We start from the raw sequence: 10,801 nt of genomic DNA, 5'->3' as shown, positions 1-10,801 counted from the left end.
TACGTCAAATATTGGACCAAGCCAAGCCGATCTTAAGTCACCTGTCACTTTTTGAACGTTTTTGTCCGCATTTTTCCATTTTTCTACTAACTTTTCCGTAAAACTGGCTTTCCTAGAACTTCAGGTCTATTTCCTGTGAACTATAATCGATGCCCGAGATAAAACTAATCCGATAAAAGTTTGTTTACGAATCGTTGGCTAGCTGCAGCAAGTAAATTTTTCTAACCTCACTTGGCAACCAGACGTGAGGACGCGTGCATTGTATCTGCAACAAAACGAGTTTTCTGTGAGATTCTAGGCCTCAGCTATGACTTTATACGCTTGGGTATGTTTAACTTAAATTTGTAGTTCAATTAAACATGGGTTGATCGTTTAGGGTGCCAATAGCTACGGCCAGCTGGGATTGGGTTTCAAGTCTGAAGATGAAGAATCGCCCAAAGAAATCCCTTTGGAGAATACCGATTTGAATACGGATGAAATCGTGTCGATTGCCGGAGGCGCCGGCCACACGCTTATTTTGGACTCAAATGGTCGAATCTACTGTTGTGGTTGGAACTCAAAGGGCCAGCTTGGATTATCTGATGACACATTAAAACTGACACAGATTGAGATATTGAAAGAATTTAAAATTGTCGAAATTTCGTGCGGATGGGACTTCAGTGCTGCCGTGTCTGAATGCGGCAAACAATTTGTTTGGGGAAACAATCAATTCACCCAATTGGGATTGTCCAAGAGTATCACTTGTACTGGTATACCATCTAGACTGCAAGTATCTCAAAAACTTGCTACAGGATTTAAGAAAGTCAGCTGTGGTTTGAGACATATGGCCATGATTACCAAGGAGGGTGGATTGTTAGTTGCAGGGACTGGGGCCAAAGGCCAATTAGGTTTGGGTGATGACTTTGATGATAACAATTACTTGAGTATATCCAGAGTCCCTGAAATTGAAGATGTACGAAGTGTGGCTAGTGGACAACACCACACTTTAGTTTTAAGAGAAAATGGTACTGTACTTAGTTGGGGGGAAAATAAGTATGGGCAATTGGGTGTCAATCCAAATGTGGCAAACAGCTTTATTCCATTGGAAGTATTCCATGAAGAGGGGCTTGATAGCATATATGCAGGTTGGACTCACAGTGCAGTTTTAACCACCACTGGGGAAGTATTTTCATGGGGTAGAGACACTTATGGGCAGCTTGGAAGGGAGAAAGGAGTGCCATTCAAGCCTGAGAAAATTCAGAATCTGAATAATGTGAAACAGTTGAGTGTTGGCTCAGAGCACAACTTGGCTGTCACTTCTGATAAGAAGCTTTTTACTTGGGGCTGGAATGAACATGGCAGCTGTGGCACCCGGGACAAACAGGATGTCAGAATACCCACTCAAATCTTCAAGGGTAGAAAGGTCAGGTCTGCATATGCCTGCACAGGAAGTTCATTTGCCATTGTTGATTAGCGCCACTCATTTTGATTTCTAGAGTATGTTCTCTCCCCTTTTTTTTTAATTCATTGTTCATAATAATTAATTAAGTATTTTTCTAATAATATAAGATGATGATGATGTGTAATTATTACTATTATTGTGTCAATGCATTATTTTTTATAATAAATAAGCACATGGTGTGTATAATAGTTGATTTGTGGTTTTCATCAAACTCTGACTCATTTCATTGACCCCACACCTGCTGGGTTACCATGGATTTGTTTGTATTGTGGTGTTACACACAATTTGATAGAGACAAGTTGAACAATATGCTGAATACATTTCGACCTAAAAGCAATTGGTAAGGTAATAACTACAAAATTACTATAAAATAAGTTGAATTAATTGTTCACACAATGTAGCGAAGAAGAAGCAAAATTTCTGCAAGAACGCATCAACTTAACGGAACGAAATTTAGCTTCGTTGTGCGATGTTTTCGGTCAGTACGCCCGAAAAACGGCCAGATTACGAGACAAAGGCGACGAACTGGCTAAAACAGTTCTAAACTACTCAAACAATGAAACTCTGAACAAATCTTTAGCCACCGGGCTTGAAAATTTTGCAGAATCTATGTCCACCCTGAGTGACTATGGTGATGCTCGTACTCAAGCACTGGAACATAAAGGTTGCCCATTAACCACCATTAAAACTTAAAAAGTAATTGATGATTTTAGTTGTTAGAGAACTGTCCCGTTATGAAGACGTATGCAGAAAAGCCAAAGAGGAGGTAAAAGACGTGTTCGGAGCTAGGGAACGCGAACTTCAAAGAAAAAAGCAACTCGACCGGATACGAGACCGCAATCCGAGGAACAGGCAACAAATCCAACAAGCTGAAACTGAACTTGTTAAAGCGACCGCTGAATTGTCCAAAACAGTGCATAACATTGAGGATAAAGCGTCGACATTTGAAAGACAAAAATTACACGATGTTAAGGGGATTTTACTGGATTTCATTAGTGTGGAAATGGGATATCATGCTAAAGCTCTGGAAACCCTGTCCAGCGCTTTCCAGTTAGTTCATGTCATCGATGAAGATTCTGATTTAGAGGTGAGTTACATAAAATGCTTGCGGTTATTGAAAATATATTTGTTAATCAATAAAAGCGTTTTCGTGACGTCCAAGGAAAAATGGATTGGGTAACGTATTTAATGTTATATCACTTGTTGTACATTTCCTTCTCTGACCTACTTTATTCATTTTCAAAAAGGAGTTTAAAAAATCCCTTCGCCTGCCTTCAGGATCAATACGTCGCTCACCGGGTCACAAAAATTCAATATTCCGTTCCACCCAGTCTTTGGGCTCGTTGGGAGGCATTTTTTCAACGACGAACAACAAACTTTCTGCTCCTGGACGTTCTAGAGACAAGATAAACAAAAGTGAAGACACCCTGGACTCGCTGAAACGAGACATTGTTACCGATGATGATGACTCTTCTCAAACTGACGAGGAGAGCGAGGATAATGTGACTGAAGATGATGATACTGATGAAGAGTCCGATGTTAAGGAGGCATCGCCTGTTGCTGCTAGAGTAAGTGGAAAGAAACGAGTTGGCAAGTCTGATTATTAGTATTATTTACAAATAGTTTGATTGGCATTACAGTGTGTTTAATTAAAAATTTTCCACTTATTAGTATTTCTCAAAGAACTTAATAAGAGTGGAGCTTTGATAAACTATAGTTTCGCCCTTCTTATCGCTCATGATAGACCCTAATAGAAAATAATCTTAAATGCCAAGAAGATGAAGAAAACAAACGTGAAAATAGGAAAGAAACAAACAATAATTTTTTTATTACAATATTTTTGTTTATTTACAATATTTCACTTCATTAATTGAAAATTCATACAGCCTACTCCAACTAAATATAAAAAATTGTGATGTCTTTTATTAGGGTGCCAATCTAAATATACTATAAAGTTTGCTTAAAATATAATAATTAAGAAAATTGCTGTTATAATATACGATTTTTGGTTTTTGATCTAGTTGTGCAAGATTCAGATATCGATGCTACAAAAAAAATCATTTGTAGATTTTCCTATAATAAATTGACTTAAAAGCAGATATCTTTGGAATGTTCTTAATATGGTTTGCTAGCCAGACAGCTAAACGTACTAATCTCATATAAACAATTAATGATATCACAGTGAAACTGAATCCCGTCACGCTTATTGTTTTGACCAACGATCAACATTTTTCATTTCGACCTGATCGGTCTAAATGATGATGAGCGATAGTTTGCTGCTTCATATAGCGCGCGTACATTTGCCTTGCCTGATTCAAAACTCTAGTAACGTCGTGTTTGCGTACCATTTTATCGAAATGCATCGCCATTTCGTTGTAGTCCATACCTTTGCCCATAATGTTGTCGCGATGCTGTAGCAGCACCGTCAGACAGAGAAACATTAAAAACGGATTGCCGCCCCCAAATTCGTTTGGAGGCGGCAGAAACGTGGAAGCTTTGATTTCCTGTACCTCCTCACAAGCGTTAGTGCCTGTAATTACAGACAGTCCATAATCGATTTTCTAAGGCTGCATTCGTTTTGACGCTCCATCAAGCGTGTCAGACGGCCAAAATTTGTTAAGTGACGTCAAATTTGACCTGCACGCTCGACAAAGCGTCTAAAAGTCGATACACACCATTTTCGCAAGCAAGATTGATAACGATCTTCTGCTGATCAGCTGTATCAGCCGGTTTAGAGTCGACTGAGTTATTGATAATTCGAATTGGGGTGACCGTTTTTGATGCTGAAGTTTCGTTGACCATTGAGGGGGCGTCATAGTCGATATCCACTTGTTCATCTGGAGTTTCAGTGCACGTGACGTGTTTCGGACTGCCCTGATGTAGAGGATTTTCCCAAACGAACACGTCACCACCACCGTTTGGTTTACCCTGCTGTTTATTTTACTCAATTGTGTGCCAAATGTAATTTAAACTAGATTAGTAGAGCAATCAGGACAGTAAACTGGTTTTGACTGTAGTGATCGAGCATAGAAAACGGCACTAATGGGACGGTTGCACATAACTAGTGAGTTAGTTAACGATAATGAGAAACATTTGGCAACACGTCAATGACGTCCAACGCTCTTATTGGTGTCGTTTCCTATAGTCTACTAATCACATCACCGCCCTCTGTACAAGAAAGCCAAGAAGGTGCATGCCAAAAATTCCAATATGGCCGAAATAGTGGTTGACAGTTTGCATTTGTTTGTATTGTGGAAATTGAGTTTTTCGATGATTAAATTAATTTTTAAGGTTTAAAGTCAAGACTTGGGATTACTTGCCAAAGTAATTTTTGTTTGCTATTATATATTGTTGTTTATATGTTTATTGTTCTAGTGAAAGTGTAGTTTGTGTTCATTTTATTGTGTTATCACTATTGTTATTGTTCCTTCATTGTTCTATAATTTGTTGTTGGTTTTTTAACTTAAATTCTATTGCCTCTACAATATGCCGTCCACTTGTTGTTTGTCAAATTGTAAAAGCAATTTGGTGAAAGGCCCAAAAGTGTCAGTCTTTTACTTTCCAAAAGACCCTGCTCGAACCCAACAGTGGTTGAAAGCTTTGAACTGGAATGATTTTACTCCAACACAATACTCAGTGGTAAGTACAATATGCTTTCTCATTCAGTAAACTTATTGCCTCTTACAATGTATGTGAGTTACATTTTGAGGCCGCCTGCATTTTGAGAGCAACAAAGGTTTACTCTGAAGAAACAGGACAGCTTTTAGAAGTTCCATTGGCACATTTACATTTTAAAAGAAAGGTCTTGGTAATAATATAAAACCCATTTACCAGTTTTGCTTACCTAGCTTCAAGGATTTCCAAATTTTCTTTGATTGAGCAGTTTTCACATTAGTTTGTTGTACTTTCCAGGACAAAGGGTTCTAACCAAACTTGCTTTGGTTGGACTTTATTGGGTATAAAAAGCCATATCTATACATATCTGGATCAGGAATGAAGCGTTCTTTGATTTTTCACTCACAACTTCTAATCAACTACACGAAAAAATAAAGAAAAACATATTTTCTACTGCATCTGCATAGGTTTGTGTACAAAACAAAAACCGCTAACGCCGCCATTAAAAATGACATTCTAGGCTTTCTGGTACAGAGGGCGGTGATCAAATCCATGCATATACTTTTTTATTAGATTAACGGTCACTTTGACAAGTAATTAAATGTCAAAAATGGTGAGGTTTTTTGTTTATCAATCCCAATCCTCTGACCGGTTTCGCCGTATTACGGCTCATCAGAAAGGCTATAGGGCTTGATAACCAAAGAACAAAACCTTTATTCCAGTATAGTCAACTGGATACCAGAAATGATAGTTGTTGTGCAACATTGGGGTTGTTCCTAGATTTGGGAACGCCATTTGTACTTTCTAACTCATAGAGTCAAGTACAGATGTCACCAGATGTTGCACAACTATAATTAAATGTCACTATGCTAATTTCAGAGTTTAAACTTCAGATTGAAGACAAAAGTAGGACAATATGGTTAAAATGACGACACTGATGGTGTTCACTTACCTGTTTAATTTCTTCGTACTTGGTTTTGTGTTCACCGTCGCTCGATGGCGACTCGGAAAGTCGATCGACATACTTATCGCCAAAAACTTTACGGTCCAAATTCTCCAGCTCCAGTCGGAGCTCCCTGGTCACTGACGTAGTCAACGGAAAGTACTCCTGACTGTCGTCCGGACTACACTCGTCGAAAGTGTCGGTGTCATCGGTGGTCAGGGTGGTAGTGGTTGAGGAATGACGTGGTTTTTCGCTCAGAGAACTTTCAGAGTCGTCGAAACTCGATTTGGTGAGGAGAATTTTGGGTTTTTCGTTAGAAGTCTATGGACAAAAATGTTGAAGAAATGATATACAGAGGGTGTCCCGCGAGGTAAAGGACAACATTTTACTATGTGTTCTTTAGGTAAATTTGAGTCAAAAATGTCCTATAAACTGTCCTATAATGCCCGCAAATGCTTCTTTACCAGGATATGATTTTTTTTATTATAGTATGTAGAGAAATCACATACCAGGGCTGAACTGCTTTGTGAAATTAATAATATCGCTGGCGATCTAAAATAACCACCGTCTTGGGAAAAAAATGGGGAACGTATCAGCCACATCATTAAAAAGGCTAAACTATGCTTACAATATGAAGATGGACACTTTAAACAATTATTGTAAACATGTTTTTTACAAAGTAGTAATTTGTTTGTTAAATAAAATTATTATTACAGAATTATTGTAGTTTCCGGCACAAGAATACTATTAAATTTAAAAAATACATATCTTGGCAAGCAAGCATTTGCGGACCCAAGTTTATAGGACGTTTTCGACTCGAATTCACCTAAAGAACATGTAATGTAATTTTATCCCTTACCTCGCGGGACACCCTGTATATAACAGACAAATCATCTACTACAACAATGGCGCAAAAAAAACAGCTTCTACAAATTTCTTTAAACTTTCCCACAGTTGTTTGTCAGACAGCTCTAAGACCGTTTTGAATGTGCCAAAGTCTTCTAAATGCTACTGGAAACCTTTTAAAAAGTGTCAGGGACCTTTACAAGTGTCCAAGAATTGTTTTAATGTATCAAAAGCTTCTAGCTTCAATAAGAAAGTGCCAGGGGCCTCTAAACCTGGTAAAGAATTGTTTAAAATTGCCAAAAGCCCCTAAATAAGACTGAAAACCTTCTAAAGGCAATTTGAATCGACATATTATATTTAAAGGCATCCTAGGCTAAGTTTTCATTTGACTGGGACATTTTGTAGTAAGTAAAGGTTTATGACGTAACGGTTAGATCCAGGGAATCCAGGGTAACTACTTACAATGTTACAACTTTTTACAAAAGCAGAAAAGCCTCATGTTTTGTTTCTTATTTTATTTCATATTGTATCGTAATATGCTCTATTACGTAGTCAGTTTCAGTCCGGGAAATGATTCATTACGTTACTAGTCCGGCAAAGTAATATAATTTTATTATGGCAACCTATTTAACAGTTGGTGTGTGTGAAATCACCAAAAAAACTAAGAATTAAATAACTACATATTACCACTTACAGTATGAATTAATACTCTTCCCTGAAATGCAATTAAAGTACTCGTCTAGAAATTCCGGACTAGACTTGTACTTTAATAACCCATTTCCCGGACTTGTAACGGAAATTACTATTTTTGTGTTGTTTTTGAATAACATCTATCCAGTTTTGTACATTAAAAAATAACTAACAAAAAAAGTAATATAGACCAATGTTTATTGGGCCCTGTAATGAACGAAATTGCTAGTCCTGTAGGTTTTTTTAAAATTGCTTAAACTACAACACCTCCGCAGTGCTTGGACTTTCTTGTGTCCCTATTCGACGACCAGCACATCCGAATGCCCGAATTTCACAAACAGTGGATAAAATTATACCTAAAAGCCGATTTTTATAGCAATTTCCCCCATTTTGGTAATTCCAGACGTAACTACACTGTTACGCGTTATGTTGTGGTTACATCGAGGAAATAACTGACTCTACATTAAAGTTTATCCCAATGTATAACAATAACCTGGAGAAAAACCACATACCTGATGTTTGTCTTGTAGAAATCGATTGCTCTGATCCGAAATTTTGTTCTTATTAACGCTAGCGAAACTAAGAAATTCGTTCAAGTTTTTGACGACCCTCTTCGGTCTTTCGTCCTCTTCTTTTATCATGTTATTGCCATCGAGTCGGTCCAGCGACGAAAACAGTTTGTGAGCGGCTATTTTGTCCTTTAACTCTTTAAAATGCCCACCCTTATTTTTGCTGTGCCGTATCAAATTCGACATGCTGGAAGACAAACTGGTACTTTTAGTTCTGAACGCCGTTTGGTGAGCATTAACTCGGTTGTGATTCGTTACAACAGCAGAGTCTGACTTTGATTCCAATGGAGACACTGAACGGGCGCGTAATTCACCGTCTAAGTTAAATATTATTGGTGATTATTGGAGTTAAAAGTTAAAAGTAAACTCACCCGGTTTGGAACTATTCAGGGCAGTGTCGTCGAGACTTTGGTTTTTATTCAGTCGAATTTCCAACACTTTATAGTGGCTGATTGTCTCGTCCAGGCTGTGATTTTGCCGTTTGACAGGAACCGCTTTTTTACTACATAAATAGTTGCTTAAAGATATGGAAGAACTTTGTCTGCGCAATGCGCATACTTTAGTATAAGCATTTTCACGCGGAGTTTTTACCTGAAATTTCAATCTGTAAATTGCTTTTTACGACATTTACCGTTAAAACACACCAAGGGACTGATAGGTGGTGTTGCGCTAGCTGGAATAGGATGAAACTGTACATCATACAACTTCAACTCTATTACAGGCGGATCAGCTGGTAAAGAAGCCCACAACACTTCCAGCATTCTCAGCGAATCATCAAAAGCAAACTCCCTTTTCATTTCTAGCAATAACCACCGATAACAAAACAACAAATCGTCCGCCTGGTGGGCTTTCAAGTAATTATAAAACTCAGGATCGTAATACATAAGACCTTCCGCTAAATGAGTAAATTTTTGAGTCATAGCAATGCCATCTATCATAAAATTAGTGGCTAAACGTTGCATTAGAGCGCAGAAACAAATGTACGCGTGAGCCTCATCGTTCATGGTCACCAATAGAGGAGATGCCAAATCGCTCATGCCTTGACAGTACGATACTTTAGGGTGGTTCAACGCGTACCTACAGTCAAAAACCATTCTAAGTGCAGCTTTTTTAAACAACTCACACTTACGTTGTTAAGATATTAAATAAGGAAGCTATGTTTTGATTATCGTCGCTACCAGCATAAAATGGATGGTGTCGATCGGTGCGCAGCACATCTTTACGCACCATACCAGTCGTGTAGGCCAGTTCACCTACCACCTGACCTTGAGCTATTGCTTGTTTCCAAGTTTCTTTCAGTTTTTCATATTCGGCAGCTTTACGTTTTATGTAATCCATACGTCCTCTACCGCTCATTCCATCAGGGTATACGTTAAGAAGGTGTTTCCACACTACTTTTCTATTGTTAGAGATAATTTAGTAGCTAGTTTAGTTATATTTCACACAAGGTTTCAAGATAAGAGATACACTCTCTGGTGGTCAAATTTGGAAAAAAAGTTTTTTGCCCCCTGTATTTCAGGGAAAATTTCATGGATAAGGTAAATCCAAATAGAATTGTTTTTTAAATATTTTACAGTCTTCAAAATTGAAACAAACCTTAAACTAGGCTCAATGCCACCATAATAAATAGCAGATCTTAAATCTTTGGCATAAACAATTTGGCCTACAGCATCACAAAATCTCCTAAATTCAGCATCACAGAGTGCAGGCCTAAAAGGTTGTATTGAGGCACTCAAATCTTCCCCAAAATTCAAAGCCTTCTGCACTAAATTCAGAGTTTTTCCCATCTAATTAAAACCATAAATCACTTAACTGTAAAACATTAAAAGACTTTAATCTACTTGATTGATCATTCCATGAAACCTGGATGAGGGTTTGGCCTCTTGACTGGTGGGTGTGCGAATCTGAGCAAGGATTGACACATTTTGTTTTTGCTCCCAGTCTTCAATTTGCTCCTCAAAAGGTTTCAAGTCCACTCTAAGGCAAAGGCAAGGCTCTTGATTAGTTGCCACTGATGTATTGTGGGCTCTACATTAAACACAAGAAATTAAATTAGTGATTTAAATTGCAGTTGTTTCTTTTCTTATACTTTAAAAAAGCTGCATCCAGATCCCAGTCTGAGAGTAGTCTCATGTAAACTTCCTGTCCTGTGATATCATAAGCTCTATAGCAAATAGCAAAATCACCTTTAAGATCAAATGCTTTAGCTAAAATACTTTGGAGCACTTCGAATGAGGTTATTTGTGGATCTACACTAAACTTTCTGATTTCTGCAGGTTGATTTCCTTCACACTTCTGTTTAAACATTGCCTTTAATTATTACACTCACTGTAAATATATTACAGGAAATGTATTACCTTAACTTTCACTCTAACAGCTTCCCGGCTAAAACCGAACATCCCGGACATGGTTTTTGAATATTTTATCAGTCAAATGGAGGCTTATTTAGTTTTAAATTATCATTGAGCAACTGGAGATGTTTTTTAACAAGAGCGATATGTTAACTGGGTGCAGAATTTACTCGACCTTGCATTTTAACGGTAAATTTCACTTAGAAACTAAAAAGAAATCGCATTTTGAGTGAATTCATTAATAAAATGTATTATTTCCATATTTCAACACTGCACTGCGTCTACCACTTACCACTGTACACTGACTGACTGACAGGCGACCAACAGCTGATTTTGACATTGTTTT

The 10,801-nt window shown here is 37.7% G+C and overlaps 3 protein-coding genes across 4 annotated transcripts; 2 read left to right on the top strand and 1 right to left on the bottom strand.

Moving 5' to 3' along the window:
* The first annotated feature begins 38 nt into the window (after positions 1-38).
* On the top strand, positions 39-1,634 carry LOC145733062 (secretion-regulating guanine nucleotide exchange factor-like). The gene is made up of 2 exons (XM_081985694.1): positions 39-325; positions 377-1,634. Exons 1-2 carry the CDS (start codon positions 308-310, stop codon positions 1,451-1,453), a joined length of 1,095 nt encoding a protein of 364 aa, XP_081841820.1. The 5' UTR covers positions 39-307; the 3' UTR covers positions 1,454-1,634.
* Positions 1,635-1,645: 11 nt separating this feature from the next.
* On the top strand, positions 1,646-3,106 carry Fam92 (CBY1 interacting BAR domain containing protein Fam92). Of its 2 annotated transcripts, XM_081985692.1 has the most exons (5): positions 1,646-1,781; positions 1,843-2,105; positions 2,155-2,528; positions 2,585-2,617; positions 2,689-3,106. In XM_081985692.1, the coding sequence occupies exons 1-5, from the start codon at positions 1,693-1,695 to the stop codon at positions 3,046-3,048; spliced, it is 1,119 nt and encodes a 372-aa protein (XP_081841818.1). In that variant the 5' UTR covers positions 1,646-1,692; the 3' UTR covers positions 3,049-3,106. The 2 variants fall into 2 exon arrangements, with proteins under 2 accessions (XP_081841818.1, XP_081841819.1); XM_081985693.1 differs by lacking the exon at positions 2,585-2,617.
* Positions 3,107-3,262: 156 nt separating this feature from the next.
* On the bottom strand, positions 3,263-10,775 carry LOC145733050 (uncharacterized). Its single transcript, XM_081985673.1, is given in 10 exon segments — positions 3,263-3,971; positions 4,117-4,372; positions 6,009-6,320; positions 8,048-8,695; positions 8,749-9,181; positions 9,234-9,503; positions 9,701-9,891; positions 9,946-10,132; positions 10,194-10,399; positions 10,462-10,775. Coding segments are annotated over 10 exon segments (2,862 nt in total). The 5' UTR covers positions 10,513-10,775; the 3' UTR covers positions 3,263-3,663.
* Between the last annotated feature and the right edge of the window lie 26 nt (positions 10,776-10,801).

The sequence above is a fragment of the Ips typographus genome, linkage group LG8 (assembly GCF_016097725.1).
Source record: "Ips typographus isolate SLU linkage group LG8, UJ_Ityp_2.0, whole genome shotgun sequence".
Classification (NCBI taxonomy): domain Eukaryota; kingdom Metazoa; phylum Arthropoda; class Insecta; order Coleoptera; family Curculionidae; genus Ips; species Ips typographus.
Note: the sequence above shows the minus strand (reverse complement) of the source record. Positions and strands in the feature narration are given on the sequence as shown.

Excerpts from the sequence above, each read along its gene's own strand:
- Fam92 (XM_081985692.1), top strand. The coding sequence starts at position 1,693 with ATGGATTTGTTTGTATTGTGGTGTTACACACAATTTGATAGAGACAAG. Across the intron at positions 2,106-2,154 it reads TCAAGCACTGGAACATAAAG|TTGTTAGAGAACTGTCCCGT; the intron begins GTTGCCCATTAA and ends TGATGATTTTAG. Across the intron at positions 2,618-2,688 it reads TCCAAGGAAAAATGGATTGG|GAGTTTAAAAAATCCCTTCG; the intron begins GTAACGTATTTA and ends ATTTTCAAAAAG.